The sequence below is a fragment of the Rhynchophorus ferrugineus genome, unplaced genomic scaffold (genome assembly GCF_030347505.1).
Source record: "Rhynchophorus ferrugineus isolate W39M unplaced genomic scaffold, kcgeb_rfMv2 rfM9, whole genome shotgun sequence".
In the NCBI taxonomy this organism is placed as follows: Eukaryota; Metazoa; Arthropoda; class Insecta; order Coleoptera; family Curculionidae; genus Rhynchophorus; species Rhynchophorus ferrugineus.
The window spans coordinates 13,648,407-13,669,276 of NW_027472588.1; the positions used below are offsets into that span (position 1 = coordinate 13,648,407).

The 20,870-nt window shown below is 33.6% G+C and overlaps 1 protein-coding gene across 2 annotated transcripts in view; it reads left to right on the forward strand.

Annotated features, from left to right (window-relative positions):
* Nucleotides 1-1,245: 1,245 nt before the first annotated feature.
* LOC143202294 (coiled-coil domain-containing protein AGAP005037) overlaps nt 1,246-20,870 on the forward strand; it is a 526,529-nt gene continuing 506,904 nt past the window's right edge. Inside the window, exon 1 of one of the 2 annotated variants that reach the window (XM_076413731.1) lies at nt 1,246-1,446. In XM_076413731.1, coding sequence (XP_076269846.1) covers nt 1,320-1,446 — 127 coding nt within the window. In that variant the 5' untranslated portion in view covers nt 1,246-1,319. The remainder of the gene's footprint in view (nt 1,447-20,870) is intronic. The other variant, XM_076413730.1, reaches the window with a different exon arrangement.

Genomic DNA, 20,870 nt, shown 5'->3' on the forward strand with positions numbered 1-20,870 from the left:
CGTCGAACAAAAACAAATAGTTTTCTGTAGCGTGTGTGGCTGATAATAAAATGTGATTCATTTAGAAAAATCCAGGAAAGTTCAGTTAGGAAGACCATCTACATCGGCAAGGTTTAATGTATTACAAGCTGCCAAAACTGAATAAAACTATTACTGCAAATGTTTACCGACGCCAGCTGAAAACATTTAACACATGATTGCCACATTCAGCGTACTCACCAGTCATAGTACCTTCTGATTACACTTCAGATTGATGCATAAATTGGCTGGTACATAGTTTCGAAATGCAGCATGGTTTCAACATGACTACAGCCTGTCACACAGTTCATGCAACAATTAAGTTATGAAAAAAGTGTTTGGTTAATACCTAATTTTCACATTTCATTTTCATACTGCTTAATACCGTGCTAGAACATTTCCCAAGATAATATGTAAATGCGCTAGTTTACATCGATAAGCCAAAAACGAAAAACGAAATAGAACACGAAATTCCTCCTGTTATTATGCTCTGTAAATTAGTTACTGGTAAGTCGGCTTAATGTCGCTGACGGTGGTGCGGAGTCCACGTTAAGAGGTCAGTTCAGGATACTAGCAATTAAATAATTTTAAACATATTTTTCATTTATGAGTCAGCAGTGGGTATTCGGCAATTACTTTCAAATATCGCACAAGTTTTTTCATATTATTTGGCATAAATAAACTTTTGTTATATACTAAATTATAATAATTTACCTATAATTCTTACATTACACGCGTATTTTCTATTGCTAAATTTCTCTTAATACTAAATAATTAAATAAACTAATCCAGGAATAATTTAAGTATAAAAATAACAAAAAACATACCATCTGACTACTAGTCTCATAAAAAACAACACGTGTGTACTAGGTGTTGATATGATACACAGGAATACAGGAAATGTGGAAATATTTGAAAATGCGCAAGAGTATGGGATCGGTGAACATTACTGTATGCTTAGATGCAGTCACCAGAAAATTCAAGAGGTTCACTTGACCAAACTTCACATAAATCCACATCCACATACGACAAATAATGTTATTTTTATTTTTTTATCTGCACATACACAAGCACGTTAGAAATAAAAATTATTTTTAGAATGACTAATTCTTTTTACTCTTTTTTTTTCCAGGTAGGACGAAAGAAATAATATTTTTTAAACGCGAAAGATAGCCTTTAAACAAAACTAACCTAAATAAAATTAATAATGCTCACAAAGGACCTACGTCAAGTAATAAACGAAAATTTATTAAATCCTCAACAAAAAAAATAAACAACGCGCTAAAACAAAGTTTCCCGAAATGTTGATCCGGTGGAAAAACAAGGACAAAGACAAGGAGAAATGTGAAAAATCCTCATCGTCTGGACAGAAACAGGGCTCTTCCTCGGCGACGTCAAAGAAAAAACGCAAGTTCGGCAGAGACGGAGGTAAATTGCTTAATGTTGCTTTTGTGAGTGTTTTTTTTTGGCCCCTCTTTTTTTTTGTACCGCTATCTTGATGAATGATGTGACTAACAATTTATCTTACAGCAACAACGACTGACGGGGAATGTAGGTTAAATATTTTCTTTTTGTATGGAACAAAATTCTAAAACAATTTATAAAAAAGTTACATTTTATATAGAAGGTCGGGGAGAAAGTAATTTCGGGTTTTTCCAGTAGATGGATTCAAAGTCGCATATCTCTATTAAAACTGATTAAATGAAGCCATATTATACCAGGTCTGAAAGGAAAAGTCCATATAGTACTCTAGATATAACGGTGGAGATATTCATTTACCCAGTCAAAAGTTGCCGCGATTTGGAAATGGATATTATCGAAAGGTCACATAGATTTTGCTTTTCTTCCTTCCGAAGTGTGGAAAAAACAGCCCAGGCTGATCAAAAATTGTGTGGTGTTCATGGTGAGAATTGGTTTGCTCGATTTCATTCTTGAAATTCAGATCTTAAAGATGCAGTGGCCCGGTGTTAAAAACTCGATGAAATTCTGAAAAATATCGAGGTCATTAGATTTACATATTTCATCTCAAGACCATTTTCAGTCGTTTAAATACATTACATACAGATTAAAATGCTGCTCTCTGGCCAATATTCAAAAATTTTAGAGACATATATAACTGACCGATATTTCAGAGTCAAAAAAAGAGATGCCTACTCTAACTTGAGGAAAATACAAGCAGGTGTGCCACAGGGAAGTATATTGGGATCAGTTTTTATCTGCTATGTACTCGGAACTTTGAATTTTGTACTTTGTACTTTGAACTTTGAATGAAACTAATGAACTTTGAAGGAACTTTGTACTTTGAATGAAAATGTAGCAACATTTGCAGATGACTCTACAATCCTAGCCATAGGAGATAATAACACTGAATCAACCGAAAAGTTAAAAACAGCTATTGCCGAAATACAATACTGAACAGAAAAATGGCGTATCAAAATGAATCAAAATAAATCACTGCATATTAATTTCACCAACAAAAAATGGAAATACAGCTAAATATCTTGGTATGGCTCTTGATGTTAAACTCAGATGGAAGCCTTATGTACTTGTTATTGGGTAGATATTCAGCTCTCTCAGTATATAATAAGCTTTTTCTTTACCAACAAGTCTTGAAACCAGTATGGATTTATAGTGTTCAACTCGGGGGCTTTGCCAACCAAAACAACAGAAATATCATACAAAGATTCCAAAATAAGATGCGAGGTACTGCTCATGGTACGTAAGGACCTGAAGATAGACATTATCGATAACGTTATCAAGAACTAGGCCCAAAGGTATCAACTGGTACCATAGGTCCTCCATCTCCTAGATAATGATGGCTTAGTCAGAAGATTACAGACAGTAAGACTATGTTATCTAGTTTAGTAAAGTTATAAGTAAAGCTCAATACACATTAAAAATAGTGACATAGATGTTAAGCCTAAGCTGTCTATCATAAAATAAGTATTTTGTAATAATATAATCGTAGCAAATTAGGATAAAAACAAATAACTTATTGGTGTTAATATACTAGATTGCTATAATAAATAACAATTTACATATGACTGTATATAAAAAGAATCTGGATATTTGGATATTCAGTTTCCACTTGTGAATCGCTACTAAGAGTAAACGAACTGGAGTACGACAACGCCGGACCACATATATTTTTAATGACTGGATAAAATTTAATCATTGCCATCCACAGTATAGTCTGGAGCTTTCTCCGTACGATCTACCATTTGTTTTGATATCGGCAATGCTTTCTTAATGGTATAAAGCTTAAAAAGAAGTTTGTGAAAATGAGTTCAGAAATCTCAGAAGTTCCAAAGTAACCGAATTATGTTTTTACCAGAGAGAGTTATATAACATATAACATCATTCATTATTTGAAATTTATTTGTATTCAGTTTGAAAAGTCGAAATTACTTATTCCCCAGCTTGATTCCAATATTGTATGCCTAATGTATTCGTTGAATAGTGGCACTACTGTTAAAAAATTTATATTATTTCTGAATGGTATAATCTTCGAATCGAAGAATAGGTGTCTAAATGGCATATCATTCAACGTTAATTTACAGCTTACAACGGTTTTAGTGAAAGTTTTGTTGTTTTAAAAATATTGGATAAACATTATCTCATGTGTTTCATTCGAAAAATACAGTTGGAGATAAAGCTGTTGACTTTCTTTCGCATCTAAAATTGTTAAAATTATCCTCCAACTAACTTTTTTAACGAAAAATGTTTCATGCAGCTAATGGCTCATCCAGTATAATAAATGGTACTTGGAAAATATCGTAGATCGTACTAACACAATCGAAACATGTGATCAATTGTTGATGTTCTAGGAGTGTTCGTCTAGTCGGTCGGTCGGAATGTGTGGCTGTCGATGCGATTGTTTGCCCGAGCACTCACTACCATTTTGTGCAAGGAATACGCAAGGGAACTGAAAACACTGGTTGAAGAAATACTTGTTTGTTTCGATTTACATTGATATATATTGTCGACGGGAGAACGGACAGGATATTAGGTTAGGTAGATGAAGTACGGTAGCGTTGTGGAAGTGGTACTGTTACAAGGAGGTAGACAAAAGAAAAGAGAGCGAGACGTCGTTGAGAACCTTTGAACTTGCTGTAGGTGAATGCGTGGTGGCACACAAAAGGTCGTAGCGGTCGCTACAATGTACTGAAAGATTATTTTATAATTTCATCAATTGTTATTAGTAATGACTTCCAATGATCATACCATTAGGTTATGGAAGGAAGTTCATAGTAGATCTCTGTAGGCTGAACCCCTCAAATTCATATCCAGGCTTACCCCACTTTTTTCTATTCGATGTCCGAAGCATTTCTATTGCTAACTGAGGTATCATTGACCGGAACTAAAAAAACAGCATTAAGGTCAACTATCTAAGTTTAGAATGTAGAAACGTATTATTTTGAATCAAACGATAAATATAGAAATTAATATAAAAAACAAGATTTATGCTTTATTTTATATTCATCTAATACGTTAACTAACAATAGAGTAGACGCAGAGGGACATGTACGTTTGTATAAGTGAGCGGGACTTTTAAAAGGATTAAAATGATTTTGTGCTTCGTTTAATCATTAAGGATGAGATCTAGTAAAATATTAAATTCAAAGTATTATTGTAACTTTTCGAACTAATTGTATGCAAGAAATTTTTGAATAATTTTATAGTAGAAATAGTATCCATTTCATTTCAAACAGTATTCATTTTTCTATTAAGATAATGCTGTTACATACGTAGCTCAAGAAATATTACAAAAATTAACATTTAAGCAAAACATGTTTCAATATCCGGCTTATTCTCTAGATTTAACACTCTCCGATGCTTTCATATAAACTGAAAAATTAGAATAAGTATATGAAATTAAGAAAAATACTGAAGAATAAAGACATTCCTATCTCCGAATCAGATAATCCTATTTTATCCTGAGCCTGAAATAACTGAATGATCAACCTATGGGATAACTACATGATATCCATGATTTTCATGGTCATTTGAAAAGTTATAAAGCCAGGAAAGCGTTATGCTATATATGATTGGTCTTAAATCGTCTGTCTGGTAAAGCTCTATATATTAATAAAGGACGAATACTCTTTGGGATGGGTGAAAGTGTCAAGGTGAAGAAGTGGTGGGATGATTGAAGGTATCCCTGCATGTGTTCGTTTACTGTAAGTCTGTAATCCTACACAATCATTGCTCCATCTACGAACTGAAAAGTCTAAGGATAAAATATTGAAGTTATTCTCAGTGGTGAATTGTTGAATTTAGGTGTTCATATTTTTAAACTTTGATGTTGATTACAATTGGGCGAGGGAAAACAGAGAGATTGGAGTATGGTCTGGAGTGGTAATAAATCTCTGTTAAGATTTTTTTTTTGGGCCTGATTTACCAGCTGAAAAGGTTGCCTTGCTGATGTTAACTCAAATTATAAGAGAGGATTTTGGGGTATGAGAACCTTTGGCAGTATGAAGAACCGCTTTTGGAGGGATAGTCTTCGGCGTTACCTGATTGGGAACGCCTCTGACAGGGATCTGATGTGGGAATTGTTGGAAAGAGCTGAGGTTGCATGGAATTTCTTGTATAAGGAGAAAACGAACCGTCTTATTTCTGGTGTGTCAGTTTCCCGATGAATTTGGGTATTTCTGACAAGCCATAGCGCGTTCAGAGTTGACCTGAAGTATTTTCCCTAGTTCCGACCTGATAAACCCAGACCAAGTGTTAGATCCATATAACATGACGGGTTTGATAAGCAGCTTGTAAAGCAAACCTTTAATCATCGGAGACAATTCTTCTACAGATGAGAAGGTTAAGCAATGTGGCGATACAGTAGTCTTTGGAGATTGCTTTATTTATCTTAAAGATGAGGCTGAGATATGTAGCTTTTTGTCGGCACGGAATTGAGACTTTTTCCACTCTCAGCTGGTAGGCGCGGATGCCTCTCTGATTGTGAAAGATTATCGCCTGGGTTTTTTTGGGGGTTGATTTTCAACCTCCAGAAATTTAACCATTGAACTGTGGCATTTAATTGGATTTGAAGTTTTCTCTGAGCGGCATCTACGGGAACTGGTGAAGAAAGCTGTGTTATATGCGTATTGGGCAGTTTCCACATCTTTATTCATTGAGATGTCTGACATGAAGAGGTTGAATAATGCTGGGGCTAATGGAAAACCTTGGAGGACTCCTGCTTGGACTGATTTAGGACTGTAGAGTGCATTACCCATCTGTACTTGAAAGGATCTATCGGACAAAAAGAAACGTAGTAAAATTATCAGGTCTTCGTTAATCTCTGTTAAGATTTTTTTGTTCTAAACTGGTTTGCTTCATATTAACGCTAAGCCGCTTATAACAAATCATATTGATTACATCATCTTACATGACGTTACTTGATATATATCATCTGATATCAGTAACAGTGACTAATATCAGTGACAGGATGTTTATATTAACCCAAAGGCCCATTAGTATTGGAGGTTTACGATCCTAATTAAGTCCAGGGAACCAAATGTGCCCCGTAGATCTGAAAGACTTAGTATTAACAAAGGATACAGGATAATTATCGTTCCGTGCCTTCTTGAGAGCACATCCCTAGTTTCTAACGAAGAATTTGGCACTTCATTAGAGTAATTGTGATGTTCTCGATTGTTGAAATTGGGTCCTTTTTCAAATGATTATATCGGTGAGGCTTCACGAAACTTCACATTTAAATTCTCATCTCATTGAATTGTGATTAAAAAAATGCAATTTGCGAATCGGATTTATGAACAGGAGAAAATTAGCATTCAACATAACATTAATAAATATCGACTCTTTGGCTAACGAGTATTATTTCAATACATATGGATTATGTTGAATATCAAATATTCATTATTACCGATTAAAATCCGCATGAGGCGGTACGGCGATATTCCCATCGTTCGAACGAAAATTGGATAAAACCCAACAGCATAAAGCTCATTCCGCCAGCCAAACAGCGTCGCTCCCAATAATCTATATTTCCTGCCGTCCACCACAATATATAAAAGTGTCCGCTCTACCATCAGGTTCGTTAAATTTTCTAGTCGCTAGGTTTTTCTTCTCGTTTTGTATCGGTTTAAAATTCAATTTCGATGCGAAATGAAAAAGCGCATAATCGAAATTTCGGATTTTTCCGATGGTGCAAAAATATTATTAACGACCGCATTATGAAAGTGTTCGAAGGTGTGTTGTGGCGATATGAGATTCGTGCTTATTTCGGATGGTTTTAGGTATACAATTAATAATGTTTCATCCAGCAAGCGATGTACAAGAATTATGTGGTATAAGTTTATACCTAATTATCACCTGCCATGAGAGATAATTCGTGGTTGTTATTCGTTCTGTTAACACAACAAAATTAGACCTAACTGCTCTCATCAAGTCCTATCTCTCGGACAGATCTTTCCAGGTCAAGATCAGGCAATCACTTTCCAGTCGTAAACAAATCGATGCTGGCGTACCTCAAGCTTCCCCGCTGGCCCCAGCCTTATTTAAACTCTTTATTTCAGATCTGCCGAGAAAAGAGCACATTGACGTCGCGTTTTACGCTGACGACACTACTTTCTTCACGGCCGATAGGTTCGAAGTTACAATTCATGAACGTTTACAGAAGCAGCTCGATCATGCGGTCAAGTGGTTCAAATTCTGGAGGTTGCAAATCAACCCCCTGAAAAACCCAGGCCATCATTTTCCATAAGAAGCGTTACGCACTGCGCGTCTCCCAACTTAAGATCGACACCGCAATAATTCCATGGCTGGATAACGTCACTTACCTAGGTCTTCACTTCGACCGGCGGTTCGGTTGGCATTCCCAAATCCAGAAAGCAATCCAAAAAGGTTGGGGTATAGCAAACCTGCTATCTTCTCTGATCTGCCCTTCTAGCAGACTTCCCATCTCCATCAAATGCTTATTTTACAAGATGTTAATTCGGTCCGTACTCCTCTACGGATCTAATGTCTACTTCAAGTTTGTTACATCCAACCAGGTCAAACGGCTTCAAGTTTTCCAAAATAAGCTCCTCAGGAGAATATTAAACGGTCCATGATTTGTCAGAAATAATCAAATTCATAGGTAAACTGACACTCCAGAAATCAAACACTTCATATCTCAATCATTCCACAAACAACAACTCAGCTGAAGTTCTTCTGAAAACGCGCTTGTTCCTGAGCTGGTCGACATGCTGGGAGCTTAGCATCGCGTCACCGCCAAGCTCCCCCCCTTTTCCAGGCCAAAACGACCTCATCCGTCGCTACAGTCTTAACTTTTGCCCCCATACAACAGTACCCAGTTGTGTGTTAACTCAGGGTCGCGAATCAATCGAATCGCCGGGCCCTCGTGCCCAATAACGGCTGCCCGATCAGCGGGTGCCATATCCCCAAATTTAATGCAGTAGCAGTAGTGATCCACAGGGGTCAACTGTGAGGCGGTTTCGGTTTAGTGTATTGGTAAGCCCAAAGGCAGTCCCACATAACCCGGTCCAACTTGTCACTCCAGGGCAAGTCTCCGCGACCAGGTATGCGTCATGCATTCCACCGCCTGGTTTTTTAGGCCAGAACAAAAAAAAACAAAAACAAAAAACAAAAAAATATTTGGGCATGATATTCCGATACAAAGATCAACTAGAAAGGGCATGTCTTAATATAATCGATATGCTTAATACAATCTTAATTCACAAACTAATGTATTACTACTGTTCTATCGTACTTCTACTAATATATAAGTAAGGCGTGTACGGGATTAATGCATCAGTATGTATTCCCAAATAAGAATAAAACTGATCCACTTAAGCTAAAGTTAAAAATACAGTTATACACTAGACTAGTTCGTGTGATTTGGTTCGCTTCAATCTTCTGATTTCTTGCGTGTTATCCAGTAGCTGTATTGCTTCCACGTTGCTGTGATTTGGCAACCTTGTTTCATGTTATAGAGCGAAATCTTGGATCACTTTGTGTATCCATTTCATTCCGAGATAATAGTGCCGCTCTTCTTTGGCTACGCAGCGATAAGCATTGGTAATTAATCGTAAAACTTTGTTTTGGGTGCGTTGGATTACTAGTTGGCTTGATATTTTAGTGTGATCCTATTTTTGCAGCCGATTTTTGTAGTCTCTTGGATTTTAGATCAAATTAATCAGTAGGTTATATTCGCAACTCTTTACATTTCACAAATGATAAACTATTTTGTTCGCAACAACAATATCGCTTCCCTAGGAATCTCTAGATATTAAACCAGTACCAAAAAACTGCAGGTTAAATGATTAAATATTTCAAAAATTGCTTGATGAGGAATTGAATTAAATAAGAGTTACACGTAAATAGTAAATCCAAGTTTTGTCTCAATCCAGCATATTTTCCAGATTACGTCCCTTTCGACTGTTTTTGGTCAGATCAGTAGCATCTGCCATCACACAAATTCACTTCTTATTAAGATCGCAGAAATTGATTGATTGCATCTAAGGATGAGAATGGTGTTTGCAGGATGGGAAATACGAAACACTGCAGCCAATAATACACAATATTTTTATAATATCTTTTTAAAAATATAGTTGTAAATAAATTCTACGGATTAATTCCAATGCTTGATATTTACGTCAAGATTAATAAATCTAACTAAAATATATTGTAAACAAGATTGAAATAAATACGAATTTATACGTCTTTTATAGCAGATATGCTCTCATAGGTTTCATAACACTTAACATATTCATAACTGAATTACTCCTCCACAGCCTCTTGCCTTGTCTTTTGAACCAACGACGCCTCCTCGCCATAACGCTTTGTTATATACCGAGTTACAAACAAAAACAACTTCGGCTTGTGTTAATTACCTTCTTTCTCTCGCACTAATGAGATTTTAGGTTCTTATACCCTAATTAGATGGTGTTTTTATTGAAATAATGGCAATCCTTTAAAACTTAATTAAACCTACGAGGAGGAAATTTAGTAGTAATTGGTAATTAAAAGAATCGGAGCTATGTTCTGATTATTTTTCTCATTAAAACGTTCTCTGATTAAATTGACTATTTATTATTTATTGTTCTTTTAATCCACGAATTGTACTCTCCAACAAAAATTGTTTTCTGTATTCGGCAGTTTCAGTTTGAGGAAATTTCGTGTCTTGATTTGATTCGATACGTTGATAACCATCTGAAGATTATAAATGGTGATGCTTTCTGGTGAAAATTCTTGTCGTATTTTGTGCAGAATATCTTGAATTGTAATTTATTAAAGTAATAAATAGTGGAATTTATTACATTAATCTCTAATATAACGTTTTCCTTGGTGGAATGCAATTGGAAAAAATCTGCTAATAAGTTCCACAAAATATTGCCTCTAATATTCTGTAATATATAGAGAATGACTGAAAGCTACAAGAAGATCAGGCTTTTAAATACATATAATCTGAGAAAATTATCCTACTTTAAGTGAAGGAAGGCATATTTGGCTACAACTAACAGGTTAATTCAAAAGTCCCTGGCCTGATACATAGATGGCGCTACTAAAATTAAATCCATATGTCGGATCATTACTTTGTGAATTATAGCATTTTGAATGAAGAAACTTTTGCTATTTTGAAAAAAAATGGATAAAAAGGAATTGCGCGTGTGCTAAAATATTGCTTTTTGAAGAAAAAAAAAGTTGAAGCAAAAATGTGGCTTGATGCCAAGTTTCTGAACACTGCCAAGGGAAAATCAACCATCAAGGATTGGTATGCTAAGTTTAGACGTGGTGAGCACCGAAGGCGGTGAACGCAGTGTAGGCGTCCAGGTTGTTACCGACGAAAACATTTAAAACATCCACAAAATTATTTTGAATGATCGTAAATTAAAATTGAGTGAAACAGCAAACACTCTAAAGATATCAACTTAACGTGTACATCATATTATTCACGAATATTTAGGCATGAGAAAGCTCTGTTCAAAGTGGGTGCCGCGCGAACTCACTTTTGACCAAAAACAACGACGAGTTGATGATTTGGAGCAGTGTTTGAGGATGATCAAGCATAATAAATCCAAGTTTTTGTGACAATATGTGACAATGGATGAAATATGGTTCCATCATTTCACTCCGAAGTCAAGTCGACGGTCATCCGAGTCGACTGCACACGATGAACTCGCTCCAAGGCGTTGGAAAACGCAACATTCGGCTGGTGAGGTTATGGCGTCTGTATTTTGGGATGCGCATGGAATAATTTTTATTGACTACCTTGAACTTTTTCACTACCTTTCTTTAAAGGACCATCAACAACGACTATTACTGACTGAGGCTTATTTTGAAGCAAAGGACAAATCGTACTACAATAATGGTATCGAAAAGTTGTAAGGTCACTATCATCAGTGTATCACCCTTGAAGGGAATTATGTTGAATTAAAAAACAAATTTTGCCAAAAAAATTTGTTTTACTATGGTAGGCCGTTAACTTTTCAATTGACTTGTTACGTCAACATGTAATGTTATTTAAAGGGAATTTATTTATACAGAGAACAAAATAAATGTTTATTACACTTACTCTAGGATAACACCAATAATAATATGCAAAATGTTATGTTGTTGGTTGATAGACTCTGATATATTTTAGATAAAAATTCTGCATTGGTGCCAAGAAAAACACGCTCAGCCTTTGATTGAAATGAAAAGATATTGTTCGTTATTGGACCGTTTTAACCTTGTCAAAGCATTAACACAAATCTCTACTTTACTAATTTACGCAACTGAAGCGGGAGATGTCAGTTTGTCAGTAAATTCGTCAATAAGAAATGCGTTGCCTTCCAGCACTGTAATAACTTCCAGACACATTATTGGTGTAAAAATTGAGAGATATTGGTTGGGAATTCATTCGCGATATAGACCAGATCTTTTACCATCCTATTAAGACTTGTTCCCTTATCCACAGCAAAACCACTTAAAGGTGTAAAGTTACTCTAAAAAATATTTATAAAATTATTCGTTTCGAATTTTTGTTCAGAATTCTCAAAAAAGAATAAGAGAGTTTTAAATCTGATACCATTATTATTTTACTATGTCATTGACCAAAATTGCACATGTGTTATTGAAATATCACATATTTATAGTGTTTGGAATTTATTTGAATAGATTAGCGTTAAAACAATTACAAATAAGAACTTACTTTTTCCCCAAAAAATTATATCATAAAAACTGCAGCTATTTTTTCCCTTCATTGTATTCGTTTTTTTAAGCAAGTTAACAAGTACTAATTACAGAAGTGCAGAAATCATTTACATTTTTTTGGTTGGTTGGCCAGAGGTTTTACTTTTAATTTTTCTTTCAGTACTACCATACTAAAGAACACTTTCAAAAGGTCTTTTTACTAAACTTTTACATTTTGATACTAAAATTTCAAAATATATTTTTATTAATATACGGGTACTTTGGCATTATAAAGGTTATCAGACGATCTCAGATTTGTTCCCATTAAATTTCGAATAAACTGAAAAATGCTTAAAAAATAGTCCGTTTCGCGCAATAAAGTGTAAAAAACTTTCAAGTTTTATCAAGTACTGTGTATAATATATCTACGCATGACGAGTCATCGATATATGCCTCTATCTTCCAAGATGTGCCAAACATAACAAAAGGTGTTCGCAGAAGAATCACATGAAGACAAATCGATAGAAAATAAATAATAAGCTTAGAACAATATACGTCTGACATATCGACTCAAATAAGACATTACAGTCCAAACACAGTACACATTCGCAACATAGTCCAGATTTGGCATCGGTTGACGACTGATTGGTTGATAGAAAGGAGCAGTTGATGCATATATCCTCCATAAAATACTGAATTATTAATATAGAAATATATACATTTTATAAGTATAATGCTACATATTAGAAATTATTTTCGCGTTAACATAGCAGAATGAAAGTGGCAATTTGCAGTTTTACCATTTAAAATTAAACGATTTCAGATCAACAGTTTCTTAATATCCTAACATTTAATGTCATTCCGAATGACCAGGTCTTACTTGTTGTATTTTCCGAAAAAGGTACAAACATCCTACGCCCTCTGTTGACGATGTATTTCGATGATTGACGCAACAGAATTCTTTTAAGGCATCTACGTAAGAATTTCATTAAAACCGTTCTTGTTATGTCCGGAAAATGGCGAAATAGAACATTTAAATTGACGAAATGTCAGCGAGGAATTCCAATTAAAAATTGAAATAAACAGAAATACTTGTAGAACTGACCGGATATTTCGCTCAATATCAAATATCTATATCCCGTACGATTTTGTAATGAGGATGGAATAATGAATTTAATTAACGTTTATATGGAGCCGATATTCCAAATAATTTTCGGTATAATATAATTTTGTTCGATATGTGTAGTTATAGAGATATTTTTAGCACTGATATTAAGTTAAGAGCAAAAATTACTATTTTCGAATAATATTAATGTGGATTAAAATAATTACTGGATATTATTCATGTATGTGGCAGACTTTAACAGTATGTTATAATGAATATGCTAAAATATAGGTAATTAGCACTCAATAATAATTAAAAATTGATAAAAAGCTATAGAATTTCGCTCTAAATTTCGATGCTCGAAATTTTGAAGGAATTGTAGCGTATTTTAAATTCTTAACGGTTAAATCATTTTCAACCGGAGTGCCGTAGGATAGGGTCTTGGGACCACTGCTATAACTTATATATCTCCCAAAAACAAAAGAAACAATACCTGGTGCATTTGCCAACGACACAGTTATTAAGGTCAAAGATATATCTCAACCTAGAACAACAGAAAAACTATAAGTGATAGTCATCAAGATCTAGATGGTCTTTTGTTAAGTGTTGCGCCGCAAGATACGCCATACAAAAGCTAGCTTCTTATATAATTTGAATGATACCCAATTTCTTAATCAGAAAGAGCGATTTGTCTAGGCATGCTCGATGAAGATTAAAAATTGAAACCATCATGTTGGACAAAAAGCTGAGTAGAGTCGTCTCAAAAAATGAAGTAGCTATACTGGATAATCAGAAGATACTTCCAACTTGAGCTAAGACCAAAGGATCCGTCAATAGTTTAGCCTATTTGGATATATTGAGTGACTAACTGATCAAACCGACTAGTAATCAAATGTTGCAAAACCGAAGTTCTTCGATCAATTATCAGTTCTTATCGTTACGTAACCAACTATCAACGAAACAATATGATGACCACCAAATCAAATGGATTCATAAAATAATTCAAGATTTTTCCATAAAACATGAAGAAGGTTACTAAATTAAAACACATGGTAGTAGTACTATTTTTTTACTTTGGCTGATATAGGGGGAGTATTCTTGAAGCATAACCAGCCGGGATTTTTCCTAAAGTGCCAGGATATCTGTTGAGATTCCGTGAAGAGTTTAGACGCACCAGAGAAGCTTGTTGTAGAATATTTGAAGGCGTTTTATCTGGGCTTCTGTAATGAACTTTATATTATATATATTTCTCTTTATCTTATTATTTATAATTAAGATTCTACTAAGCGCAGGTATACAATAAATATTAGATGGAATTTTAGTTTGCTAATAACATCAAGTAGAGTGATATAATTCAAGTAAGACTCTTTGTAGGTATGTGAGTTGTATTTTATTATCTAGGATTATTTGATATTAAGATTTTTTTAAAACATATTTTAAAGTCTGTACTGGACCTACTGTTCAACGTGGGTTTCAAACCATGGTCCTCACCATTAAGCTTACCGGCTGGCTAGTGGCCAACTTAGAGAGAATTCCAGAAGAGATCCGGTCTTACCCTACGTGACTGAGATGGTTATTCCTCATCGGATTTTCCACTGTTGCCTAAAATGACATTTACAATTACAGTCACAAACATAAATTACATCCATGCCACAGCAGGATTCGAACCTGTAATTATCACAACAGTAGGAGGGCCGTCCTGCAGCCTTAAGCATTGCGCCATCAAGCCGGCTTTAAGAAGATTTAATATAATTATTTCGCCGGCTTGGTGGCGCAGTGGTAAAGGCGATGGGGCGGTCCTCCTACTGTTGCGATAACCGCGGGTTCGAATCCTGCTGGGGCATGGTCGTAAATTTATGTTTGTGTTTGTTTAAAAAATTTGTGAATGTTCTAGGCAAGAGTGTAAAATCCTACAAGGAAAATGATCCCAGTCACGCCAGTAACCAGGTTGGGTAAGACCGGATGTCTTCTGGGATGATTTCTGAAGTTGGTCACTCGCCAGTCGGTAGGCTTAATGCTGAGGACCATGGTTCGGAGCTCACGTTAAACTTTAGGCCCCTTCCAGATAAACCCATAGTTGGTAAAAGGAGATTTTAAAATATATATAAAAAAAACAATTATTCCAATGAATTAGTCGTTTTTTGCTAGAATTTAATTTTGATATAATTTATAAAAATTAATATATTCCTTCAAGAATTTCATTTCATTTAATGACCACAAAAATTGTATTTTAAATATAACTTTTCTAATTTTCGGTTTTCTAATTTATTTTTTATGTGCGAAGATAAAGCTTCACCCAATGTCAAATCGGAACTCTACCACGCAAAACTTTTAAATAAAATAATCCGAAGACATTAAATAAATATTTCACATATTTCTCACATATGGTTATAATGACTCTTATGAAAGCCATTATACAACCCCAATAAACTATGGATAATAATGGCAACGTATTTCCATTGAAACTTAAATATATTTCTCCTCTACTCTGGAGTGGCTTTTAAAACCCTAAAAAAGTCCTTTTTATTTAGTGTCGCTAAATTGAGTAATTACTTTAGATAGCTCAGTGGAATTGGTAAAATGAATGCTTGGGGATTTCTAAGGAAATAGGTCAACTTCTGTCTGTGGAACGAACATATATAAATGGATGAGTGGGACCAAGGTGTCTTGATAAAACTTCTAGTTTTATTTTTCTTCTTTGGGGGAAACAAGCTCTTATAATATTTAGCTTTCTCGTTTAAAAATCGAATTAACTTACCTATATTTTATTTAACTAGCTCTATTTAGAAACTCGTTTATTTTTAATACAAAAAATATGTAATATATGAGCTAAACTATAAATACTTAGGATAGAAATACTTGTTTTAGATTACATCTTCAAGGTGAGAGCTCGGATACTGATGCTCTACTAGTCTTAACTACTTAAATAGGGTAACATAGAATGAATGATTAACCGCTTCTTTCCTGCTTTGTTGATTTACTAAAAAATATTACGATGTTGTGTCAGATAGGGCTGATTTTTATGTTTATAAATATCAAAACCTTCTTGATATTTTCTCTCAAAATAGCTATGTAGAGTTGCTAGAACCTCAATTTTTTCGAACTGAATGTTATAGTCAGTGTCTAGTCAGTGTTGCCACAATAAGTGGAGCAACAAGTTTTTGGTTACACAACATCCATCCTATTTGGTTTCAAGATTACTTTGATGTTGAGTTTGTTTAGTACAACAATGTATGAGTTAGGAAAATATTAACTTCTTTGTTCGTAGTTTAAATAAGAACCAAAGGTCTTACAGAGTTAAATTTATATGTTGTATGATTTTGATTGCAGGTTTTATAAAAACGTTACGAAGAGCTGGCAATGTGTTAGTTAGACAACATTATTCCGTGCTGACAATTTGGTATCTGGATTTATTAAAGTCAACGTTGATATGTATACATATTTTGTTTATATGTTTAGTATGACAGTTTTTGGACCGTGTACACAAATATATGATTTTCACGCTTTGATTGACAACAATTAAAAACTGACTTCATCATTCACACGATGTTCTTTATCAAAAGACGACTTGATGTAGTTAAACTATTCAAGTTTTACTCGAAGAAAGGCCTGCGATGCATCAAGGAAGACGGTATGACATATATTGGGAAAATGAACAAAAAACAGGAAGACAAGAGATTACAGGGAGATATTAGAAAGAAATTATATATAAAATGTATTTATTATTATTATTATTACGAAAAAATACTATAAAATTGGTAAAAAAGGTTGAAACAATATTTTTTTAGGGGAAAACACCTACTAAAACATCTTTTACTATATTTAAACTTTTTACCAGAATCAAAAGAAGGAGGAATCGAAGTAAAAGAAACAGCACGATACGTAAACCATTTCCATGTTATTTCAACTAGGACTCCTGCGATACCGTAAATAAAATCTCCCGATATATCCAGGAATCAAGTCACATACACCCATATATTTGTTCATTCTACTAGCAGAATGCTGACCTATTTCTTTTGAAAATGCAGGAGAACTTATTTCAAGACGTTTTAAAGCTAGTAATCCCGCAAGCTACCGGAAGTAATTACGGAAACTTTGAAGTAGCCCATTTTTTAACAGTAATCTATGATATATTTTATGTAACCACGGGAATGCTATTAAACTAATTTTCAGAATTGTCATTTTAAGCTACTGTTACCTAGAAATAGTAAAACTTTTTAATTTAAATCATCTAGGCGTTTTCAAATCGAATTATTTTTATTCGTTATGTACAATCTTCTGTGTCAGATTTAATTAGTGCTGTGAAACATTGAATAAAACTGAATGATATATAAATTACTGATGTTATTTTCGTGCTCTAGTAAGTGTTTCCTATGTGGCCTCACAGATGTAATATGAAAACTTTTAAGCATTCTCTATATTTTTCTCTATATATTTTTAACGTTATTTAGTAATTTAAATAATTAAAGAAGTTAGATTGTAAGATTAGTTAAATACGAGTTCAGTTTGATATGTCAGTGACTTTTTGAATTTCCTGCTCAGTAAACTTTACTGCTACCTTCAACTCGATTGTCATCTATTAGTATACTATTAATCAAGTTATTTAGTTTCTATTTGATTATCAGCAAATAATCTCTAGAATTTTAATAAAAATAAGTGATTTTTGTGTACAAAAAAAAACATAATTGAAACCAAGGAAACCTCCTCAAAGGAGTCCTTGGCGATATTCGAAACGACTTTTTGCGCCATTTCGAAACATTGATTAATTGTAAAATATCAGGCACCAAAGGACAGTCAAAAGAGTTGGCTTCTCCAGATGAAGCTGGACTAAAAAAGGCCAAGTGATGTTCTGGAAGCCAACGAATTCATATCCTCAGTTATTTAGGAATGCATCCGATGTCATTCATATCGATTATTTTGAAAATAATAATAAAAAATATAAGGTATAAGAACTACCGTGTGTGCTTACCATAGCAAAATTCCATACATTGAGCTACGGACAATTACCCCATTCAGTGTATTTTCTGAAGTTATCCTCCAACAACTATTTCTTGTTTCCAAACCAGAAGAAATGGCAAGAGGAAGGAATGAAGGCAAGAGATTAGGGTTAAATCAAGAGGATATTGCTGAAACAAGCGCTTTGATTGGTCTTGAATGTACTTTGATTGATTACTATTTAGAAGGAATTTAAAAAAAAATGGAAAAAGACATGACTAAATGCATTGAGTTTGAACTATATTATGTTGAGAAATAAAACGCTTTTTGGTGAAAAAATATCTTCCATTCAAATCATTGACTACTGAAGCTAATTGTTTGGAAGAATTCAAGAATAACAACGCAATCAGAAAAAAATAACACTAGTATTATTTTATAGAAAAAGGCCAATGTTAATATTAAATATACGTCAATTTGTTTCTAACTGTTTCGTAAATATTTTTTTAATAATATAGTTGTTATTTTTAGTTTTTTAAACCATTTTTGGCATGTTCAATTACTGTTCTGACACCATTTAAGGCATTATTAGTCTCATCCCTATTGTATCGGTTGAAAAATTGCTGCTACAACCATTTGCATTTGCTCTATATATGCATTCAAAATTGCAACACTTAATTTGTACAGATTTTGTGAATTCTTAATTCTTTGTGCAAACATTTTCCTCGACGTTTCTTCCATTATCCGTAGATCAACTCACCTTTGCTAATGGGAATTCCATCCTTGTGGCACACCGAGAAAGCAGTCACATGGCGTAACATGCATAACTCTATATCATAATTAAAACCCTTTATATTTAACCAATAGACCAATTTCGTTGACACGGAAAATATCGATTCATCAGAAACTACTTGAATCCCAATAATATGTCCCAAAACTTATATTGGAAAACAGATATTCGAAACTTCTCTAGGCAAATGTAGAATAAATAGTGTCAGAAAACCGTGCGTACAATATCTCTGCCGTCATTGTTAAACTACTCATTTTTAATTTATTATTTTTATATTCAATTATCGATTATGTTAATAATAACTCCTTTCATGTCTCATTTACCTAACCCACTGATTTTACCAGAAGTGGTTGTGACATCAAGTCTAGAAAAACAAATATAAAATAGCCTAGACATTAATTTTATTATGTGAACTTTAAATAAAACGAGCGGCCAGTTGCTTTAAAAATAACAAAGACACAATTATTCACAAAAAAAATGTTAAATTTACAACAAAAATCCCCCAAAATTAAATAGTGTATCTGTTCTTGATGGATTTTCCTTCCTACAAAACCTGTCAACATATACCACAATAAATGTTCTCGACCGCAATATGAATGATTATATTTCTTTTCAAAATTTTTATTACTTGACACCAGATAAATATGTCGTAATGAAAAATAATACCAAAATTCAAGAAATATATTAATTAATAATATATATATATATATATATATATATATATATATATATATATATATATATATATATATATATATATATATATATATAGATATATATAGATATATATAGATATATCGTTTTCCCTGCGATTTATATCATATATATGAAACAAATATATTCTACATATTTTTAATATAATTCAAAAGGTCGACAATAATAAAACTCAATAAGGACATCTTCTGTTTCATTTATAATCCTTTAAGTCGTTATCAAGCTCGTTATGATTTTTTTAATTCGAATATAACTGCAATTGTAACTGTCACTTCAGTAGGAACCGTACAATGGCAACGCAATTTATTATTCAAGACTTTTGACTTGTTCCATATCATGTAAGATGATTATCAGAATCGGGAATGAACTCTAATATTTGCCAGATAATTGCGTCTCTTGATGATTGATTTTAGCGCTACCAATGTGCCTTTGTGCTCAAAGCAAATATTAATTTATATGCAGAGACATAATGGCTGTATGCCTAGCTATTACAGATATTTGAAGTGATAACATGCAAGTCGCAGGATTTGGATACTGGGATAGTATTAGGTGTATTAAGTTAACTGTAATCTATTTTATAGGTACTAGTGTGTGTAAACCCGAGAGACGTTGTCCTGTTCAAACGTCATTTTTCATACCGAGTGATCTGTAATCAACTTTATGAACGATTATAATGTTTGTTTGAACATACATGAAGTGATATCCTGGTAAGGCATTGTTATTTGACTTAGCAATTAAAATATTTTTATGTCATACTAGTTTGGATTGCACGTAAATGTGATAAACAGATTTGATTGACAGTATACACTCACAAAAATCACGGCATCTTAAATATATTCTTGCATGTGAAGCGGATATGATGATGGAGTAATATATGCGATACCGATGTTGTCAATACTAGTTGATTCGTCTATGTTTCTGATGATAGATAAGATCGAGCATATGTATGGTATCCGAAGAATGAAGCTTCGCCTGATTAAACTTGTGTGGGCTAATAATGTATCGTAATCTTTTTTAACTTAATTACATCTTATATTAATTAATTTACGAATTACCACTCTTCTGTTGTACTTCAATTAATATACAACCAAGGCGAGTACGGGATTAATACACCAGTAGGTATTTGCCAAATTAAATTAAAACTAAACTACTTAAGCTAAAGTTAAATATAAAACT